General features: G+C 40.1%; 1 protein-coding gene and 2 pseudogenes across 1 annotated transcript; all 3 read right to left on the reverse strand.

The window, feature by feature from the left end:
- Positions 1-23,850, reverse strand: part of LOC125196046 (uncharacterized) — a 153,624-nt pseudogene that overhangs the window by 37,690 nt on the left and 92,084 nt on the right.
- On the reverse strand, positions 1,604-2,539 carry LOC148932503 (uncharacterized; annotated as a pseudogene).
- LOC125214124 (uncharacterized) lies at positions 17,203-21,724 on the reverse strand. Its single transcript, XM_048115030.2, has 10 exons — positions 21,473-21,724; positions 20,819-20,909; positions 20,502-20,725; positions 20,054-20,171; positions 19,541-19,612; positions 19,333-19,456; positions 18,732-19,231; positions 18,511-18,647; positions 18,324-18,410; positions 17,203-17,531 (listed from the first exon to the last, which is right to left on the reverse strand). Exons 2-10 carry the CDS (start codon positions 20,837-20,839, stop codon positions 17,426-17,428), a joined length of 1,389 nt encoding a protein of 462 aa, XP_047970987.1. The 5' UTR covers positions 20,840-20,909; positions 21,473-21,724; the 3' UTR covers positions 17,203-17,425.

Here is a 23,850-nt window from a genome sequence, read left to right on the forward strand (position 1 = left end):
AACATCCGTTGCCTGAGTGGCAAAAGATGATCTGCTCTCCTCGCCCCTCTAAATATCGGCACTCCCAGGTAAGTAAAGGGCATCTCTCCTCGCTGAAAGCCACCAACCTCCTCCACTATGTCAGCAAATTCCATATGCTCCTCCACCAAATAGAAATGTGTCTTTCCATTATTCACCATCTGACCGGACACTGCAATATAGTGGTTCAGGCACCCCACCAGCTTATCCATTGCCTCCCTATGAGCTCTGGTAAAGATGATTATGTCATCAGCATATGAAAGATGAGTGATTACCGGTGCCTTCTTGCGACATTTATTGACCATTTCCTTATCCCCCTCGATCAGCCTATCAAGACATCTCGAGAGATAGTCAGCTACGAGCACAAAAAGGGAAGGTGATAACGGGTCCCCCTGCCTCAACCCCCTAGAGGACTGAAAGAAACCTGTCGGACCACCATTTACCAAGACCGAAAACCAGCAGGACGAAATACATCTGCTAATCATTCCCACCCAAGCCGGCGAGAACCCCATCTTCTCAATTATCTTCAACAAAAAAGGCCACTTCATTCTATCATATGCCTTCGCCATATCTAGCTTTAGGGCCAGATTAGGCGACCTACCTCTACTGTTAAGCTCCTTCCCCAAGTCGTGTATCAGCTCCTGGGCAAGCAAGGCATTATCACTAAGTAACCGCCCCTTAATAAAACCACTCTGATTTGGTGCAATGACAAGGGGTAGTAAAGGTGCAAGTCTCAATGCTAAGATCTTTGTTATGATCTTATTTGTGACATTACAGAGACTTATAGGCCTGTAATCTCCCCACGTGACTTGATCCGGCTTCTTTGGTATGAGAACAATCATAGTCGCCATGAAGCTCCGAGGCATGAATGACTGAAAAAGTCCCCAACAGCTCAAATCACATCGCCTCCTACAATGTCCCAACAATGCTGGAAGAACAAAGAAGAGAACCCATCCGGTCCTGACACACTATCACCACTAATCCCTAAGACTGCCTCCCGAACTTCCTTTTCCTGTGGCGCCAAGCACAATGCCTCTTGGTCCACTGATTTTGGAAGGCTGTGAATAAGTGTCAAATCTGGGTGCTCAAGGTCTCCAACATCAGACGTCAAGAGCTGCTGGAAGAAGGTTGCCGCAGAGTCCCTAATCACCGTCTCCTCTGTCAAGGTCTGCCCTCCTGCCTCAATACTGTGTATCCTCGACTTGACTCTCTTCTGCTTGACCCAGCCATGAAAAATCTTAGAATTCCTCTCTCCATCCGCTGCCCATCTAATGGCCGCCTTCTGCCTCCAGAACTCCTCTTCCATCTTGGTCACAATTATGAGTTCCATTGAGGCCTTGTTCAAATCAGCCCTTTGTGCTGGCGTAGGCATGCTGTCATATAAGATCTGAGCCTGTAGAACTGCTTCCTCGGCCGCCCTTAGGTTTTGGTGGATGTTACCAAACACCGCTCTGTTCCACACCTTAAGAAACTTCTTAACTCTGATAAGCTTGAGCTGGAGGTTCATCATGCCATTGTAACATGTTCCTGCCTCCCAAACTCTCGCAATCTCGGTCTTGAAGGTCTCATGCCTCACCCACATGTTCTAAAATTTGAAAGCTGGTCTCGTGGTTTGAACGGAGAACTGACACCGCACAAGTAAGGGAGCATGGTCAGAGCTGAATCTCGCTAAGTGGGTCACTCTGGTCGTCGCAAACACCGATGTCCAATGCTCCCCGATCAAGATCCTATCCAACCTCTCCCAAAGCCCTGCCCTGTACCATGTAAACATCGGCCCATCAAATCTCGGATCTATCAACTGGCAGTTTGCTATAGCATCTGCAAACTCCATCATATCTCCTCCCACTAGCCACGGTCTCCCTTCCACAGCCAGGGAGATGTCTCCAAGCTTTTCCCAGCTCCTGTCTCGTCTCTCTCGTGTGTCTGCCATAAACAATAGAAATGTAGATCGGGAAGATGAATAGTGCAGCCGTGACTTTGACATGCAGGACCTGCCTCGAGTCATCAACCACCTCCACCGTCCAATCCTCATGAGCTAAAATCCAGATATGACCACTCACATTGGCTCCAACAAATCGAAGCCCCTGAAAGCCCCTTCCCACTATCGGTGCCGCCCGTTGGGGCTCAATCACAGCAGCAAAAAGAATCTTCTGATCTCGAATCAAATTTTTCAGATGCCTCTTGGTGCGGGCATTCGCCACACCTTGAGCATTCCAAAATAGGAACTGGCTCGACATGAGGAAACGAATCAAGCATTCCACGAGGTAGAAACCCTCGCCTTCTTCACTGGTGCTTCAATCGCGGGACGTTGATCCCCATTGCCGGCGATCTCCCTCCTCGAGTTCTCATTGCTGGCAACTGGTCTATGCTCATCACTCGTTACCCTAGCCTCATGGATAATGCGAGCATCAGCAGAAGTATCATGCAAGATCATGGCCATAGAAGATTCCTCCTCAACTGGATCATCTTCTAACATCTCAAATCTGTTGCTGTGGACTCCCAGACCTGCATATGTCTCCATATCATCTATCCGGGTCCCTCGAAAGGTGGGTGAGAGATCTCGGCCTTCTTAGAATCTCCCCCTCATTATCAGTCTCAAATTCTGAACTTCCGTGCTCTGACATGGCACAGCCCTCGGTCTCTTGCAGTTTCCTCAGCCTCCTATTTTCTCTATACCTCTCCCTGCTAGCTGGGCTCCTTCGCTTCTTCTTCTTGCCCATACCCAGCAGGTTTCCATAAGTCAAGGCGGAGGTTTGGATCAAAACCGGATCCCTGATCTGTAAGCAGCCCCTAGGGATGTAATAAATCCTACCCGCAGCAATCTGAGCCCTTACCCTCTGCAGTTCCTTCTCCTTATCCTCAAAACTAGTGACCTGCTTCCCCTTGTCCTTATTCTGCCTCGTGTCAGTCATGGGAGTTCCATTCTTGCCAACTCGGATCCAATGTGAAGAGGATTCCTTATGTGTTTCTGGCTGCTTTCCACGGGGATGTTCACCATGCTCTCTTCTATTCTCTGGCTGGGGTTGGCCCACCTGCTCTCTAGTGCCCTCGGCCCTATTATGTTGTGTATAATCCCGGGGCTGTCCCCCCTGCTCTCCTCTGACCTCATTCTGCCTCTGTCTCTACGGGGCCGGTTTGGAGAAATCTTTCTTGGGTGGTGCCGGTCTCTTCCCATAGGGATAACACTAATCCTCTATGTGGCCCACATGCTTGCAGGCCGGGCAATACTTTGGGATTGGGTCCCACTTCACCTGCAAAACAACATCCTTCCCCCCAATCCGGAGAATGTACTTCTCTGGGGCAGGCTTCGATATGTCTATTTCAATGCAAATGCGTGCATATGATAATCGTGCACGTGTGACAGTGTTGTTATCAATTTGAATTGGGTTACCAAATAATTTACCAATGGAAAAAAGCATGGATTCTTCAAAAAGATGGATAGGCAAAGCATGCAAATTACACCACACAGCAGCAATGGGAGTTTCAAAAAAGAGATCAAAATCTGGGGTCCATTTAAACATTCTCATCGGGTGATGTTCAATAAACCAGATATTATTATTATTCGCTCCACATAAAACTTTCACATAATCATCAATTTCAGTTAATATGATGAGGATATGCTTAGCATTAATAAAGTTCCACTTCAGCATACCTTTCAACTTGAAATTAGATAGGGTCTTGCGTATCAAGTGGGGGGCTGGGATGGAGTGTGAGAATTTTCCAATCAAGGCGAGTCCCATGCGATCTGCTAATTCGGTGTTATCCGAGTCTGGGATATGTAAACAGGGAACTCCATCTTCACTACTCATGCTGCCCCGTTGCTTAAGCTTAGCGGCATCAAGAATTGTTGGGCCGTTTTGAGATTGCCCCTCTTTAAGTATTTCTGCCATAGACTTCTTGATTACAACATCCTTGGACTGGCGGACCTAAGGAGTATCGCTGATTGGTGTATTATTTACTTCTTGACTGTCAACCCGTAGATCCTCCATATTTGTATCCGGAAGAGGTTCAGTGGCAAAAGGTCCGGGTGTAAGAATCTGGAAAGCGGTCAAGGATCGGTTGGGTGGGGATAGGGGAGTGTTTCGCTTTGCAATAATTGAGGATGGGAGAGGGCGAGAACAATATAGGGAGGAACGAAATTTTTGTAAAGTAGAGTTTATGGGAAGGGTTTTACGGAGGGTAATGTCATATGTAGGTTTTCAAAGAGGGTGTGAGAGGTTCTCGGGATCAGTCAGGGAGCTCAAAATATGTGAGAAGGTATCAGGATCCATATGAAGAGAGACCATATTGGGTATTTCGGGTCGATCAGCCACATCACCGGTACGATCAGCCACATTATCGAGAGAGCTCAACATTTTTCCTTCTTCATGTTGAAGCACACGTGACTCTTCCAAATCACAATTAGCATGCACTCCATGATCAAACAAACGAACAAGTGTGGAAACTCCTCCCGATCCCTTTAAATTGCAACGAACATTATCAGCCGACCTTCTTTCCTCCTCCATAAGCTCCGGAGACTTTAACTCCGAATCAGCCAACGATCCCGAACTCCCCCCACCAACGCGAGAAAGAGCTCCCACCTCATTCCGGCCTGCTCCCTCGCCGGCACCTCCTCCAACATCATCATTCCGAACCTTGATCATCTCCTTCTCCACCCCACCATCCCGCTCAGCCCCTCCGTCGTGAGGATCAGCCATCAGTGGCTGAACCCTAGCTGCCAACAAACCCTAGCCGCCAAGAAACCAAGCAGCCAAAAAACCCTAAAAAAACCCTAATCTACGCCTCCACTTCCAGCCACCACCACAGGCCTCCTCCGGCCAAGACTCACCACACACCTGAACCAGCAGACCCCCATGACCAAGATCACGTCACCACCTTGCCGGAAAAAACGTCTGGCGACCGAAACGACTCGAAAACGACGGCAGCGACCAGAAATGCAAAACCGACGAAAAGACTCAAAAAGACGTCCAAAAATAAAAATAAAAATGGTAGAAAGCAAGAAAAAGACGCAAGGAATCCAATGAAACAAACTGGAACGAAATCCGACGGGTAGAACTCAAGTTATTGGCGATTTCTGCATGACAGAAACCGAAAACCTAGGGAGTCTACTTTTCTTCTACTTGATTGCATTCTCACTCTTCATTCAATACATTCAACCTTCAAACCTAATAAATATAACTAGCATACTTTTAAACATATCTCAACCCATTGAAAACATAAACCTAGCATCCCCAAAATACTACTCCCTCCGTCCCATCATAAGTGAGTCATCGTATTTGTTTTTAGACCGCCCCACTATAAGTGAGTTTGATATGGATCTTCATGTTGAGATCCATCAATATTTTACTCAAGATGTGTCAATTGTATTTGATCTCTAATTACCCAACGAATGATAGGAATATAGCCACAAAAACTAGATCCAAAAAGGAATGCATGAAGGAAAATAAGATGAAGCAGTATTGAAGAATGAACCTCCTTGGAATCTAATACCTTCCCCAAAACAAAGAGGACAATCTTAGGATACTTTTACTAAGGAAAGCACCGCATTGGCTCTATGGTCCATGAATACACTCACAATGGAAGCATACATTTACTTGATTAAATCTAGACAGAAGTAAACAAACAGCTTCAAACATGAACTGGACAAATCTAAAAAAAGAGAGGATGTTCTTAAAGTGTCTTATAAATTTTAATTAATCAGAGTCTTTCGCTAAGAAAATGAGCCTCAAAGCCTACTTATACTATGGAAGAGAAATAACATAAAAGGGCCCAAAAATGGGCTCAAACTAGATAAATTTTGTGTTCTAGCGCATATTAACCCGCTCGGGTAGCCTTGGTGGAAGTTCTACCCGTCCAGATACAAGTTTCTGAAATTTGAAGGTCAAAAACTTTGACCCGTCCAGGTGGAGTTGGCTGCAACTTCGCCCCATCTGGGTAGAAGGTTCTAGACTGCAATTTTCATAAAACGGTCGTAACTTTCTCTATTCGACTCCGATTGAGGCATGCAAGGTATCTACGTGAAACTCTTTTGAAACTGAGCACATTGGAGGTCTCGTTTGAACCCATCTTGATAGGTTGGTTACTGTTTGAATCATGACTCAACTGCATCTTAGCTCCTTATCATGGGCTACTCTTCTTAGACCCCAATATATTCATAGTACACGTCTTGAGTGACCCAATCTATTCATGGTTCATATCTTGAGTGACTCCTTTTACGCACGGTATCGATGATCGTACCAGAGTCATTTCCTCCTTTATCCCTTATCCACTTACTCACTAAACATCATTTTTATAAAATCTTAGTGCCCAAAAGAGTGTCTCGCATATAATGAGAGGGAGGGAATATTTTCAATCATCACGTAGCATGCATGCTACAGTTTCATACCTTCAAAATTAATGCTCAAAACATACTAAAACGAAATCTTTAAAATTTAAGTATTGAGTCATCGTCCTTTCTATATCTAACTGGAGAAAACCTTAATCATACCATACTCAAAAGATTTATCAATTTACAAGCTTCAAAAATAATATAGAAGTGCCAGTTACGCTGAATTAATAATATTCCACCAATTAGTTTTGTTCAGCACATCCATCTAGGGCTACCTAAATGGTTAATCGGTTATTGATTAACCAAATCGATTAAGGTTAATTATGGATTAATTGATAACCGTCTATGTTGGTTACATGCTCAGCCCCGATTATCACGTCTCGGAGAACTCGATTCTCATATCTAACTGAGAACGGTTTAACAGAAAGAACTGATAGAGGTAGACATCTTCATAATAAAAGTAGATTTGTTTGTTGTTATGCATACTCACCCTGTCTCATTCTCTTTATTAATTCACAACACAACACTATCTAAAATCTCATACCGAAAAGCAAAAAGTTTCATATTTAATGGGATGGACGAAGTATAATGAGGGAAATTAACTACTTTTAAAATAATATTTGGAGAAGCTATATTGTCTTACTAGTAACAACAAATATGCAATCGTTGAACAAATCATAGCAGATTAGGGGCAACAACAAACTACTTTTTGTTTGTTTTTTATATTTTACTATGATAAAATTGTATCAGTTCTCTTCATTACTGGTTTTATATCAATGAATGTATTCATAGTGGTGTTTGCAGATTAATGAAATTAACCAAAATAAAATTATTTACCAAACTACCAATATCTTTCGACTTAAGATGTGTTTTTTTCATCTCCAAATTGCAATCAATGAAGGGAGATTATGAAATCGAGACGCGTTCATGGTAGAGATGTGACCCAGAACAAACAGGGACTCCAGATTCTTAATCGATATCTTATTTCCAGAAGTCATCTTTTGTTAGTATTTCTTTTATTTGTTCCATTTCATTAATAGCCATCACAGATGTATAAATCTTGATTGGAGTGACCGTGTTGATAGTTAGCCCATGTAGTAACTAAGTCAGCATCTTCTTCATAACAGTCACGGAAGCATGAGAATCCCACTACTTCCTGTCCCAATTGTAGTAGCAGTGTATGTCGTCTGCTCAAAGCGTCTGCGACAATATTTTGAGACCTCGATTTATGCATAAGGCGGAATGGGAATTTTTGTAGAAACTGACACCATCTTTCAAGTTTGTCGACGCTAATTCGGCGCTAGCTGTTAATAAACTTGAGGGCTTCATGATCTGAATAAAGGATGAACTCTTTCCCTACTAAATAGTGTTCCCAAATCTTGAGTGCGCGTTAAATAGCATAAAATTCTTTGTCGTAAGTACTCCATCTTGCGCATACTTCATTAAATTTCTCGCTAAAATAGCATATCGGACGTTTTTCTTGGGACAATACTGCACCAATGCCTACCCCACTAGCGTCACAATCGACCTCAAACACTTTTTGAAAATCAGGGAATGCAAGGACAGAGGTAGAACAAAGTTTCTCTTTGATCATTTCAAAGCTGGAGTTAGCTGCATATATCCATATAAATTTCCCTTGCTTTTAACAGTTCGTCAGTGGCGCTGCAATGGTGCCAATGTGCTGGATAAATCTTCAATAAAAAGTGGCAAGTCCATGGAAGCTTTGGACTTCAGATGCCGTCTTCGACATAGGCCAATTCTGTTTTTTCTTTTTTTTTTTATTTAAACTCACCCCGGGGGTGGAGGGTTAAAGCAGACCCACACCTGTTCATTACCAAAGACAATAAACAACCGAATCACCCAAAAGTGACGATTCGCCAAGACCATCAAGAGTACAATGAGGGCCACCCTATCAACTAGAACAGTCACCTATCTACTCTTAACTAACCAAATACAATTAGGGTGATGCCACCTCCACATCATAAGACCAGAATTATCATCAATATCACTATGTGATGCTGGTCGAGCTCCCTCCCGGATCGTTCTCCTCGTCATAGGGTTTCCCAAATGACACCATAGCCACGTTGCTACCCTTGAGGAGTGTCTCCAAATAACTAGCATTATGAGCACATCCTTGCGCTGGGTGAATGGAATAGAGTGATTTTCCTTTCCGTCGGTTTGTAACTAATTGAAACCCATCTTCATCCACTTGGACTTGCATCCCCGTTGGTGTTTTCAAGATTGATGTCACGTGCACACACCCCTTCTATTCGCCAATTCCCGTCTCAGTCTCCTTCTTGGACGTGGCCTCTCGGTCAGATTTCGGGGTAGGGGTGTTTGCCGAGGCCTTTTTTGGCTTCCATTCCCGTCGGGAGAAATTCGAAGCAGCATTGGGCTGACGACTTTGTGGAGGACGGTTGGGCTCCTTTCTGGGCTGCTCCGCTTTCTTCCCTAAGGTGAAGCATGCTTCCTTGGCATGCCCAATGTGCTTGCATTCCACACAATACAAGGGGATCCGGTCCAACACCACCTTGTACCTAGCGTCCTTGCCTAGAATGTTGAGAATGATCTCTTCCGGTGGGGGCGACGAGATATCAATCTCAATACATATCCGAGCAAACGTGAGTCGATTTTGGTTAAAAGTTGCATGATCGGCTTGAATTGGCTTCCCAAAGAGTTTGCCAATCGCAATAATAGCAGATTGATCATAGAAATGGATCGGGAGTCCAATCACCTTACACCAAACGGCGGCAATCGGGGACTCAAAGAATGTGTCGAAGTCCGGTGTCCATTTGAACACCCTCATTGGGTGATGCTCTATGTACCACACCGGCGCTCCATTGGGACCATTGAGCATTCGGCATAATCTCGTACATCCCGAGATTGAATTAGGATGTGCTTGGCGTTCACGAATTTCCATTTGAAGCCATCGAAGAATTGAATGTTGGCAAGGGCTTTTTGGATTTGTTGTGGCGTCGGGATAGTGTGGGAGAACTTCCCGATGATGGTGTGCCCAATCTTGTTCGCCAAGAACTGTGTTTCTTCATTTGAGAATGTGTGCAAAGGAACTCCCTCACAACTCTCGGTTGTTCCTATCACCGTGTCTTGATCGACATCAAGGTTCACCGACTCTGTTTTCGATGCTCCTCCACTTTCCAAGCCAACACTCGGATTCCCGGGCTCGCAAAATGCCAGTTCGTCGGGGTGGGTCGCTTCATTTCCGGCCTGGTCTGCGGCGAGCTCCGGCGAGGAATTCAGCATCGACGGCATCCCACATTGTGCAGCCACGCAGCCTTCCTCAGATGCTGGATTGTCGAGTTGAACCTTCACATTTTCTTGCTAGGCCATATCCTGCTCCGGCGAGGTTTCCGGTGAGGTTCCCGGCGCCGGCATCTTCCCGTCGGGATCTCCATCATCACCCACGGTGGCTTTCTCGGCCAAGAAGGAAATATCTGCAGAAAATTCAAATTCATGGTTGCTTTTGATATGAGACAAATCACATGTCTCACTAGCTAGTACATGACTAAGCATTTCCAGAAATGGTGAAACAATATTGGGTAACTCGGAAAGCATGTTGGCACCATCCCCGATCTGGAGTTTGTCCTCATCCCTTGTAGCAATGCTTGCATCTACCACCACATGAATTGGCCGAGCTCCATCTAGTGCAACAACACTATTCTCCACCGGCTGGTCAACCTCCGGCCGAGCTCCAGCCACGCTCGTCTGCCCCGTTCCGGCAGCTACTTCCGGCTGCTCCTTGGTCGAAGTTTCCCTCTTGCCCATAGAAAAATGCAGGTCCTTCGCAAGCAATGGAAGGACTCCCGGCTCCACTTCGTTCAAGCCCATAGAGAGGTGCAGGGCCTGAAACGGACCAGGTCGGGCCTTTCTAGTCCATCGGCCTCCCTTTCTATCGCCGGTCGGCGAGCTCACCTTGCCCACGCCAGCGGGGGAGTTTCCACCATTAATTATGGCGGCTGACTCTTCGAGCTCGAAAACAATCTTCTTCCTCACCCGCTCGGTCTCTGTTAGCGAAGCAAGCGCATCACGTTTAGTATTACCACTAGCTTTCTTTTCCAAGCCAAGTTCACTGTTCGCCTCTCTGGGCACGTGTTTGAAGTGTGATCGGGACCCCCGCAACAGTAACACTTCCCCATGAATGGCCGAGAATAAGGGTTTGTATTGGGATGTCCACCTGATGCACTTTTTATTAGCACTTAAAATACATGCAAGTATACAAGGTAGATCTAGTATAGCTAAAGGTCAGTACCGGGATATCGAACACGGGAAATATAATTACAACTGGCTATTATGTACTAAGCGTCAAATACTATCTAGAGAAATGAGAGAATTTCAGATTTTTGAAAGTAAAAACAATTAAAGCAAGTAAATCACAAAGATAAAGTATGAGAGATAAGAGAATTCTAGGGATGTGCGTTCACAATTATGGTTATACAAATTCCAACTACAATACCCTAGCACAATTTATACTTTGAAAGGATGAGTCACCTAGCTTATGCACATGCGATACAAACGTTGATTACTAACATTAGGGTTGTCAATCCTAACACGTAACTCCATAAAGCTCCTAAGACCCTTAAGAAGTCCTCACTCTCAATTAACAGTGTCGTTTTAAAGGAAGTTAATTGTAGTATCTACTAAGTGGACCTAACTCGCTAGAACTCTCTCACAGTTATGAAGCAAGTTATATTGGATCAACACAGAATGTGTCACTCAAACGTGAAGCGTCAAGAATAACTTAGGGAAGAAAAAAAGTAAAAACAAAACGGATATTAAATAGAAAAAAGTAACTAACACATCCAAAGAATCATATGAATTTAGTTAGACATAATTGAATATGCTAAAGACATAGATTGAAGTGAAGACAAAATAAACATAAGTGTTAAAGCAAATAAAACCCAAAGGTTGAATCCTTGTAGCTCTTTGATGATCTCTTGCTTCTTGCTCCAACCCCTTGCACAATGAAGAACTCTCATATTTATGCTTTGGAATTAATTGACAAAAAGATCTAGATGAAGGATTAGGGTTGGAGGAGGAGCCATGAAGGCTTCCCTTTTGGGGGCTATGGAAGGGTGAATTCTACGAATTAGGTTATGGGGTATATTAGGCTTGAGAAGGATTTAAATTTGGTAAAAAGTCTCCTCGAAGCAATAGGAAAGATGGAATTTTCGTTCCTCGTAGTAGAAGGAAGAGATTTGGATTCACAAGGTAATGTCTTCTTTCCTTCTTTGAATTTCCTCCTAATTCTGCACTTGACAGTTTTGCGCGACTTTGGTAGAACGGCTATAACTCTCTCCATAGAACTCCGATTGAGGTGATCTTAGTACCAACGCGAAGCTCTTTCAAGAGAATGACATGTAGAAAGCCCTGATCGGACTTCAGGATCGCCAAAAAATTGAGTTTGAACACAGCTATCGTGTGCCGCGTTTCTGTGGCAGGCCGCCGCACCTTGGCCGGCGGTCGCCGCGCGTCAATCAGAAGCTTCTGACTCTTTGTGGTTGTCGCCACGCACTTCCCGGCGGTCGTCGGACGTGTCTTTGTCAGTCGCTGAGCGCCGGAGGCCGCTACCTGAAACTCCAGATTTTCAACTTTCGCCTTTTGACTCCCTTTTTAGGCTCAAATATGCACATTTCTCGCAAAACATGTCAAAATACCAAAATAGATAAAATATGCAAATACTAGACATGTAATGCAACTTTGACATGAAAAACGAACCAAATAATGGCCTTAAAACAGTGCAAAATCCGAGCGTATCACCTCCCTTGTGCAGGGGTATTCTTAATGCCCTCGACAACTCCCTTCTTTTCACTGATTTACTGTGTCGGCGCGTCTCCTGTTGTCCGCCCCGTAGGTCTGGTTCGGTCACTATTTTGTTGGTTGCGGAAAGGGTTTTGCTGAATCATTTGTTCTGCCTTTAATGCAAAACTCTTAGCATCTCGTAATGTCTTAATATGTTGGATGCCAATTCTGGTACGAATTTGTGGTTTCAAACCCTCCAAATATCGAGCCACTTGCTGGGATGTAGACTCGGATTGTTTGATTCTGGTGGTCAGTCGATTGAATTCACATGTGTAGTCATGAACTGAGCGGTTGTTCTATTGGCAACGTTGGTACTGTTGAAATAATACCTGGTCATAATCAGCACGAAGGTATTCATCAACGATCATGCCTCTCATCTTTCGCCAAGTACAAACCCGAGCCTTTCCTTGAAGTTCTCTGTCACAAAGTTGCACGTCCCACCAAGCAGCCGCGCCGGATTTTAGACGATACGCAACCATAGCAGCTCGTTTTTCGCTGGGTACCTCAACATGTTCAAAGAACATATCTACATCTGTAACCCAATCGAGGAAATCTTCAATATTGAGGGTTCCATCGAATGAGGGAATGTCAATCTTCAGTCTTAACTCCGATGCCCCCTTTCTCCCAGTTCCCGTTTCATGATTGTGTGTGATGTCGCCACGCGGACGACGATGGGCCAGCATCTAGATGTTTCTCCTTCGAGAGGCAGATTCATCAATGCTTTCCTCTGGATTGTCAGATGAATCAGATGTTTAATGTTGCAACCTCTTTGATTTCGATGTAGCCCTAGACCAATTAGAGCGATGAGAACACTCAGAATCAGTTGACTCGACCTCATATGGTTGTTCCTTGCGTCCCACCCTATGGTGGTGGCGCTGGTCCTCCCTCCTGTTCCTGTTAACCCTATATGAAGAACCTACATCCATCTCTAGAATCTCTAGCCTTTGAGTTGTTCCTTCAATCTGCATTTGAACGGAATCAAAACGCCGATCGAGGTGTTGCTCCAAGCGGCGCAACAACACGCAATCTCCCTCAGTCATAGATCCGTCTTTGGGACCATGGCCGCTGAGATTGGAAGCTCCAAGCGGCCAACCATAACTGATACACCTGACACAAAGTAGCGCAGGGCAAGGGACCGGAGGATCCAAGAATAAACTTTATAAAATTTGATATGTCCCTTTTACAGCTTATTGACGTCCTTATATAGACATATAAGAACCCTTACAGCTAAAGGAAACAAATACGGTAATTATTCCTAACAGCAAAAGGAAACAAATAAGGTAATTATTGCTAATAGCAAAAAGGAAACTAATAAAATAACTATTCCTAGCAGTAAAAGGGAACAAATAAAAAAAATACTAACAAAAGATGACTTCTGGAAATAAGATATCGATTAAGAATCTGGAGTCCCTGTTTGTTCTGTGTTGTACACCCCTTTACCAGTCCTGACAGATATTTGGGAAGACCTATCTATGGATTTCATACTCGGACTTCCACGAACGCAGAGAGGTATGAATTCTATTTGTGTGGTGGTTGACAGATTTAGCAAAATGACACATTTCTTGTCCAGTCGAAAGACCTCGGATGCTGATGCAGTGGCAGCAATTTTCTTTCGAGAAATTGTTCGCTTGCATGAGATTCCAAAGTCTATTACATCAGATCGCGACTCCAAATTCTTGGGGCATTTTTGGAGACGTTTGTGGAAGCGATTTAATTCTTTTATTAATTTTAGCAGCATTGCACATCCTCCTCAGACGGATGGCCAGACCGAGGCAGTGAATCATACTTTAGGCAACATGTTACGCTCTATCTGTCAGGATAAGCCTAGACAATGGGACTTAGCCTTGCCTCAAGCTGAATTTGCGTATAAAAGCGTGCAACATAGTTCGACAGGGTGATCTCCTTTTTTTCTCGTGTATACAAAGGTTCCTGCTATTGTTGTTGATCTCTTGCCGCCCGGCCGAGAACCAAGAGGCACAACTGATGAGGTTGTTGAGCGCATTGTTGCGACCCGTGAAGAAACAATCTAGAAGCTGCATGAGGCAAACAAAAGGTATAAATAGAAGGCTGATGTGCATCGCAGGGAGAAGATTTTTGAGGTTGGCGAGGAGGTGATGGTTTTCTTGTACAAAGAACACGTTCCAGTAGGCACTTATAGCAAGCTGCGGCCGAAGAAATATGGTCCTTTCAAAATATTGCGGCGTATCAATGATAATGCCTATATAGTGGATCTTGCAGCAGAGTTTAACATCTCATCTACGTCCAACGTGGCTGACTTATCACCTTTCCACCCTCTGATGTCGGTCCCCAATATGGGGATCCTACTCCCTTGCAGAACTCGCGATCGAGTTCTCCCCCGGTGGAGGAGCATGACACAGAACAAACAGGGACTCCAGGTTCTTAATCGATATTTTATTTCCAAAAGTCATCTTTTGTTAATATTTCTTTATTTGTTCCCTTTTGCTGTTAGGAATAGTTATTTTATTGGTTTCCTTTTTGATGTTAGGAATAATTACCTTATTTGTTTCCTTTAGTTGTTAGGGTTCTTATTGCAGCAAGATAAGGACGTCAATATGCTGTAAAAGGGACAGATCAGATTTTATAAAATTTATTCTTGGATCCTTCGATCCCTTGTCCTGCGCTACTCTGTGTCAAGATGGGTGGATCTCCTTGGTTATAATTGATTAGGGTTTAGGGCTTGTTTAGTTTTGGTACTTAATTCAAATATTATCTGTAAAATTCTTGATATATAGTTTAACTCTTTCATCCACTAGATACTATTTGCAAAAATTAATGTGCTCACTTTTATCTCTAACACCGTTCAACAATACCATTAAATGTATTTATCAAAATTGTGTAACATTTCTTTTTTTTTCCAAATCTCACTCCTTTGTAATATACTAAAGGATTGTTCAATTTATAAGATTTTATCTCATAATTATGTACATTATTTTGTTTGGTTTATGAGATTGAGTATCACAACTTAATCTTAGATAGATAACCGTACGATAATTAGTCATAGACATCACCCTCCAATTAAAATAAACTCAATAATCTCATAAATTAATCCTAGAAAAATAGTTGTATGATAATGAGTCATGTCAACCAAACACCACCTATGTTTCCAAGGATAGCCCACCATAAAACACTAATTTGAGTTAACTATTTAAATCTTTTCCTCCATAATAGATATACCTACATCACATTTTTATTACTCCCTCCGTTCCTGGTAGTGGGATCATTTTATCATTTTGGTACATTCCACAATAGTGGAGTAATTTATCTTCAATAAAAGTCTACACATTTCTTCTCGCTTACTTTATTCTCTCTTCATCTCTCTACCTTTTTCATTTCCTACTTTATTTTTCCTTTACTTAACTCACTTAACTCAATTTTCTTAAATCACGTGCTGAAAAGAAACACCTCCACCACTATAAAACAGAGAGAGTACTTCCTGCGGGCTTGACACATTTCTTAATAGCACAAAATTTTAAGAGTTGTTGATTAAAAGGTATGATCAATTACTAACTCATCAATACAATATCTAAAAAATGTCAAAATGTCCACACAATGACATTAACATGTCAATAGAACTTTACGGAATGGATCACCTCCAACACTATATACTACATTTGCTAATACATCACTATAAAGTGGACATGTGGATTTATATTGAGGGAAAGAAAATCTATTTCTAACATAATCTTTTTAGCCTTTCCGTGGCTTTCTCTCCTTTATTTTCTATTTCTACTATTTTAATCAAAGTAATTGTGTTATCATTTTAAAAAAAATACTAATAATATCACATTGCTACTTATTCTGAACGAATTTATTATTAAGATTTCTACTTAACCCAAATGATTTATTCTCCATAATTTTATAGTTATGATAAAACACATGTTAAATACCGATGACGTATAATATAGTATTTTGATTATTATAAAACATAAAATGGCAATATAAGTTTTTAGTGATTGTTTCAAAATAATTTTTCTTTTATTATTTACTTAATTTTTCATATTTTATTGAAACAAATTCCCCGATATAAATGATTCCTATAAAAATAACAAATATTGCATGGCTTATTCAAAAATTTAAATTTTGTTGTGATTATTTTTCACTCTAAAGTTCATGTGCTTTAAGTTGTTTAGAAGTGATCATATCATAACCCATATTTATGGCGATAACCTAATAACCCTCATTTTATGGACGAAAAATATCATTTTATGGAATAAAAGTATCATTTTATGCATGCTGAAAAAATATCATTTTATCGTGTATAAATATCATTTTTAGTAAAAATGATATTTTTGACCCATAAAATGATAGGGTTATTAGGTTATCACATAAATATGAGTTATGATATGATCGCACCCCTATATATATATATATATGTATATATCATAACTTTTCACATTATTTTCTTTGCAAAGAAGAACACATTCATGTATAAACAAGTGTATTTGCTTTTCTTTGCAAAGAAGAACACATTCATGTATAAACAAGTGTATTTGCTTAGATTATAGAAAGACACCGCGTGGCTAATTAATTAGGTTTAAATAGATTCATAATTCATAAACTGATATCGTAATAAGTATAATTCTCTTTGTGATAAAAAATATAGAAACGCTAATTAACTAATACAATTATTTATAAAAAGAGTTAACACATTTAAATTAAAAATTGTAAAGGGAGGAAATATGGGAGAGGTTGTATTGAAAGTAGATTCTACCATAATTATTGGTTCCACATGTCCACTTTATAATGGTGTATTAGCAAATGTAGAATATAATATAGGAGGTGATCCCTTCCGACAATCGATACCCTTATTGGGAATCCTCTTATAATCCTTATAGCATCATAATCCAAAACTAAGACTAAATCTATATTCTGAGATTTTAGAATGAGTGAATGAAATTAAAGCTCACAAATTTCAATAAATAGTAGACGATATCAACCCACATAACCACCGATGCGTAACATCCTCACTCCTTCCTAATGAAAGCAAAGGAATATCAACCCGCATAACCACCGATGCGTAAAACAATCAACATACAACAGACAACTTTTATAATAAAATTATGGATCTGCCTGTTGAATAAAAAGAAAACAAAGAATCCAAATCGAAATGATAACTATTGTCACATAAAAGTCCAGTATAGTTAGATACAAAACTATGCATGTAGGCACCAAAGCAAACAGCACCGAACCATAACAAATTCCGCCCCATGTCATTTACTAGTGCTACACCACGATGGGCCTTTAATGGCTCATCTTGCGCTTCTTTGCCAGCCGTATCCTATCCCTTCTTTCTTCTTCTTCAATTAGGCGGAGCTGTTCTTCATCTTCCTGCCTGGCAATTCTTGAACTGGACAAGATACATAACATGTCAACAAACTTTAACTTTCAAAGCTGCTTCTTCAAAAAGAAACAGCTGGATGTCAAGACCAAATATCAGAACGCAAAGACTAACATCAACGATTTACAAATACTACTATCCTGAACACCCCACTATTGTCACCAACCCGTACACACAATTTTCAGGGGATGAACAAATAAGGCAAATAATAGGATAATTTTATTAAATTTCAACAAATAATACAAACTCTGATGTTCAATTCCAGCAGAGGCACGTAACGTAGCATGTTCCAACAAAAAATCCATTTAAAATTTTATTTGTGAATGTAAAAGTCAAAGTTGCTAATTACAGACCGTATGAAAATAAACTGTAAAGAATATGGGTCTGAATTCCCTACATGACTAATGATGATACAGGTTGACAGCACCACCATCGCATGAAAAAAGTAAAAAGATGTCATGTAAATGAAGCCATGTACTCCCTTCATCCTGCCCTAGGTGAGCATTTCCTTTTCAGCATGGGATTTTATGTAGTGTTATTTTGTGAGTTAAGTGGAGAGAGGATAAGGTAAGAGTGAGAAAAAGTAGAGGTAAGAGTGATGCTTCCATTTTAAGAAATGTGTCATTTAGGGTGGGACATCCAAAAAACAAAAATGTGTCCCTCAGAATAGGACGGAAGGAGTATATTAAGTTAACTAAACCAAATGCATAAAAAAAGTAAAAAGAAGCCATGTAATTAATTCAACCAGTGTATATATTCATAACCAGATAACAGATTAGATAGTCAGTTCATCATACTGACCTTCGTTTTTCCTCCATTAGAATATCATCAAAATTGGCCTCCATGTCGCCAGTGTCATCATCATCTCGAAACTTATTGGGATTATAACTGCAAAACAATTGTAGTCTTCAACACTTGAATACTAAGGAAAGTTTTCCCTCTGAAAAAAGGAATAATTCACAAGATACAGTAAAAAATGTTTAACTACCCAAACATTTGTCTGATCATATTTATGGCCTGTTCACCCTCGGAATCTTCATCAGGAAGCTGCCTCTTAGGTTTTGCCTTTGACCGTTCATCCCGCAAAGGAGCAAGTTTGGGGTGTCTTTGAGGAGATCTCTTCAACTGCGAAGACCATAATATAACCCTTAGGAAACTTTGGAAGTCAATAAAGCAAAATTAATCTGTAACTCACCCAATAGCTCATACCTGAACCTTAGAGGAAGGCAATGACTGTCTACTAACAACCTTAGGCTTACTAGACTCGTAATTATCTTTTTGTACAGGTCTTCTCAAAGCTGAAGGCTGGCCATTCAACGAAATAGGTCTATTATTGCCAGATTGCGGATTCAATTGAACAGGTCTGCGTGCAACAGGTTGGAGTGGTGATGATGTTGGTTTACGTACAACAGAAATATTTTTTTTTGCAGCAGGTTGAGCCGGCTTCGCTGTAGCACGGACAGAATTGTCAGAAGGCAGAACTTTGGGTCCTAGAGGCCGACCAGGCCCACTTCCACTAGTGTTACCAAACTGTTTCCTAGATTCTGTGGATGACTTGTTTGTGTGAGCTGACTTATCCATCCCAATTTTAGATTTGCTCTGGCTACATGGAAGCATAGGCTTTCTGCCATTGCGACCATTGAAGACTTCTTTTGCACGACCATTCACCATTGGTCTGCTCCTTTGCATTAATTCGGCAGATCGTGAATCTTCAAGTTCACAAAAAAAAATGTGTAAGTTACCTTTAGGAAAATACAATTGCAATAGGATTTGCGTCAACGAACCAGAAAGTACAAGAGCAGTCTCGCACCAGACTTGGGAGCTGACACTTTTCTTGGGGGTGGAACTTTTGAGGCGGCTGGAACCTCAGCATCATCAGATAATAGAAACGAATAGTCTCTTGTATTTTTCAGCATTTCGACCTTTTTTTTCAACTGCATCAATCATCAACGGCCAGAATTTAAATATGAGTACAACAATCAAATAACAATAGGAAAGCATATACTGCCAATTCTTACCACAGTTTTAACACTTGGCGGACGGTTTGTTTGAGATTTTGAACTGACAGGAGCAGTAACAGAGCTCTTCTCCTGCAGATAAACACCGGCTATGAGTAAAATAAATTTAACACGTTTTCAGTTTCTTTTAAATGCAACTAATAAAATATTAAAATCAACAGGCTGTGATATTTTGATGCATAGGCATGTCTTCATCTGTTTCAAGACCTGCAACTGCAACAGAACCAAGTAGGTGTCCTTTCTAAAGAGAAAAGTCTACAGTTCAATCCTCACCATCCCCCTTCCCCCAAGTACAGCTCAGATACTGAACCAGAAAACAGTACTGGCAATGCTTGCTCAAACCAATATTAAACTATCCACACCTCTCCTAGCCAGCAGCTTGAAATGGCAGTCTTTTATGTTCTAAACACGTAGCTAGGTTGAACCCATCCTAAGGTTCAACTAGTAAAAACCAAAAAGTAATGAGAAAAGCAGCAGTGCCAACATAAAAGGGACAAAAGTCACAGAGCGTACCTTATGGCTAGTTCTACATATCCTTGCTGCTAGATCTGGATTCTCCAACAGGGACTTGCTTTCTTGGATTACCCTCTGAGCAATAACTGGCTGTGAAGGCCCAAAGAAAGAACCATAGCTGCAAATATACAGATTGATGTCAATAACAGCCTTCAATTCATATGAATGCAATGCAAGCATAACATTAATATGCAATACGGTTATAGCATAAGAATGCTTGTTGATTCATCATCAAAGCTTGTGTTAGATAGTAGTGTAATGTTCAGCCCAAAAATCAACGATGCAAAATGCTCAAATAACCAAAAACATGCAGAAATCTGGCTGAATAATAAACCCATGAAAGAAAAATAAAACCAACATAGATAATCAGATATACATAAATTTCAATTTACTAAATGCAATATTCAAAATAAACATCAATATATTCAAAATTTTGAGGTAAGCTTACTTGTCTCTACGTGATGAATTAACTTTATCACGGGAGCCAGGGTTTGCAGTCCCTGTATCCTTCTTCATCTGCTTTCTGATAGACTCTTTTAACCTTTGCCTGAGGGCAAGATAATCCAACTCCTCCTGGGTGGGTTTATGAACTCTTTCATAACCATCGTCATCACCATCTTCCTCTTCTTGCTCCTCTCCATCTTCCTCATACTCATCCCAATCTTCATACTCCTGCAATTAAAAAAAAATTACTAAATTTAAAATCTCCGAATAAATTGCCAAAAAAACACCTGACAAAAATATTGAAGGTGGTGAACGTCGTACATCTTTTTCATACCCTCCCATTGCTCTAATGAATTGCTATATAAAAGCAGGAAATATGGATTCTGGTCACACAGGACTTGAATCCCCAATCCTGAACACAGAAAAATAAACATTTCAAATTTCAATCAAAACTTGGATCTGCAAATTGCTGAAAATTGAATCAATTAGTTTGCTTGATATATAGCACAAGGAATATCCAACAAAGAAAACCAGTTATAAGATAAATTTCTAACAATTTAACGTATCACTTATCTGTATAATCCAACAAACAGATTTACATATTCGCACAAAATCCATAACCAATTTGTATCTTTGAGAGGGAAAAAAAGAAAATTTGCAATCCTAAGAGACGTGATGTGATGGAAATGAGATTCAACCAGGCATTATCTTTAGCCTCGCAAGATGCAGACGGTGGTAAAAATACACAAAATCAATCCACCAATAAAATCCAAAACAATTGCTTGAAGAACATACTTATGTATTTCGAGACAAATTCAATTGATCGTGAGAAAAACGAGACAAAACATATAAAGGCATTTTTTTGCTGTGAGAAACATAGGGACGAACTGGATTTGAATTTTATGAAAAACATATAAAACTTAATCGCAAATGAAATTTAAGCAGAAATCGCAAAATCAAATTGAATAAAAGTACCTGTATTAAATCGGAAGCGATGGTAGCAAAATCAGACCAATACTTATTGACAAAGTTTTCGGATCTGAATGAGAGGAGGCCGTCTTGAGAGATAGGGTTTCGCAATTAAAAATTGAGGGGAAATTCGTTTTGCGAGGCTGGGCGAAGATAAATCGCCGCAGGAGCCACAAAAGGAAGACGCTACGCTATCGTGCGCCTTTGGGGTTGAGGATAAGAATGATGGACGAACCGCGATTTTGTGCGTTTTTTCTCCATTCGTCGTACCGCCTTCCATCCCTTTATTAATAATAAGGTGAAATTATATCATTTTCAATTTATATATGGAAACAAATATGCGTCTACTTATATGGATTCGCCATTCTAAAATCACGGCAAATACATTACCAAAAAAATTATCACAAACCAGATTAATGGAGACGTGGTGAGTTTATTAAATTAAATAAAGAGAACAAATATTTAAATATATTAATGTAGTTTTATATATCTGGAGTATAATTTTTGGGGAAAATAATAATATTTACGACAATAAAGATTTATAAAATTATCAGTTAATTAATTCTCTATTAGTTTTTTCATCAATTTGTATTTGAGCTAATTATTGTTTAATATTAAAAGTTTCATTTTCAAGAAACGAGGATTTCTCTAATTACTTATAATTGATATAGGTGTCGTCAATTACCATTTGAGCCTTATTTTGATTAATAAGAATAATTTCATTTTCAAGAAACTAGAATTTCTCTGATTACTTACATTTGTACTTTATACAATTTTGCATCAATTGGTATCAAGGTCAGTTTTATTAATAAGAATATTTCTATTTTCAATAAACTATTGTTTCTCTAGTTACTTGCTAGTTCAGTCATTATCTATACGTTTCTTCATCTATCGGTATCTGAGGCGGCTTTTTCATTAATGAAAATAGTTTCATTTTCAAGAAACTAAGGTTTCTGTGATTACTTACTAGTTAAATAATTCTCTATACGTTTCTACATAAATTGGTATTCAATTTTTTTTATTAATAAGAATAGTTTTATTTTCAAGAAACTAGGGTTTATCTGATTAATTAATAGTTCGGTCATTTTCTCTATGTTATTGCATCAATTGGTATTTGAGCTAGTTTTTGATAAATAGGAACAGTTGCGTTTACAAGAAATTAGGGTTTCTTTGAATACTTACAAGTTAAGTTATTACTTGTACGTTCTTCATCAATTTGTATCTGAACCACTTTTTGATTAATAAGAACAGTTTCATTTTAGGGTTTCATTTTCAAGAAACTAGGGTTTCTCAGTTAAATAATTCTATGTACGTTTCTTCATCAATTGGTATCTGTGCCACTTTTTTATTAATAAGAAAAGTTTGATCTTTGATATTTCATCTTCGTTTAAAAGGTGAACTGGTGTTTGGTTTTTGATCCACTTGATCGAATCACGCAAGGTGAAATCTATTCTAGTCCGCAAGTGACATCTCACTCTAGAAACTTCTACTTGACGGAGTCAAAACCAACCCAACCCAGTTGGTTACTTGGTCGAGTAGACCAAAACCGGTACAATTTGAGTTAGAGTATAAAGGGGAGCTAGGGCACGATTTGTATTAGACTTTTCTACCCCCATTTAACTCCAATTTCGACCTAGAAGAAGAAGGTCTAGAATAGCTTATTTCATGTTGTCATTGTTTTCCATTGTGCTTAGCTTTCATATACTCCCTTTATCTCACGTTACTTGAGTCATTTCTTTTTTGCACGTAAGAAAGAGAATAATGTAGAGGAGAGTCTTTTCGTTCGTATTCTCTCTTACTCTCTCTCCACTTTAACTATTTATTATAATTTTTTCAAAATAAGTGCAAAGAAGAAGTAGCTCTGGGACAGAGAGAATAATATTTACTGTCTATACACTTGTGGGATTCTTTATAAAGATACTTTGATCATATGTAAATTTGACTATTTTTGAATACCTATGTCGATGCTCTCAAGATAGGATATGGAAAGATATCTGCAAATATGGTACGTAAGATATGGTTGAATTTAATCAACGAAGATATGCACAATGAATTAATTAAATCCACAAAATAATTCTCACTCCTAATAAATAGGAGGGTTTCGAATTTCACCAGGAAAAAGGCTAGGGTTCGAAAATTATGGAAAGTTCCACAAGGAAAGATTTGACTTTGATTTAATTCATGGAAAGAATAAGGTATGAATTAAATCCACAAAAATAATTCCTCTCTCAAGGGCACTAGGGAATTCGAAAAATTCATGGGAAAAATAAGAGGGGTCGAAAGTTCCTTTGAAGAAATTAGGGGAATTTAATAGTTCTTCTCCAATAAATTGAGGGGGGTCGAAAACCACCGTCAGCTAGAATAATTATGCATGATCCCAAATA

The sequence above is a fragment of the Salvia hispanica genome, chromosome 2 (genome assembly GCF_029641045.1).
Source record: "Salvia hispanica isolate PSC_SH4W2 chromosome 2, Shi_PSC_v1, whole genome shotgun sequence".
Classification (NCBI taxonomy): Eukaryota; Viridiplantae; Streptophyta; class Magnoliopsida; order Lamiales; family Lamiaceae; genus Salvia; species Salvia hispanica.

Coding starts and splice junctions, on each gene's coding strand:
- LOC125214124 (XM_048115030.2), bottom strand. CDS start 20,839: ATGGGAGGGTATGAAAAAGAT. Junction 19,232..19,332: donor AGTGTCAGCTCCCAAGTCTG/GTGCGAGACTGC, acceptor GTGAACTTGAAG/ATTCACGATCTGCCGAATTA. Junction 18,411..18,510: donor ATGATCAGACAAATGTTTGG/GTAGTTAAACAT, acceptor ATTGTTTTGCAG/TTATAATCCCAATAAGTTTC.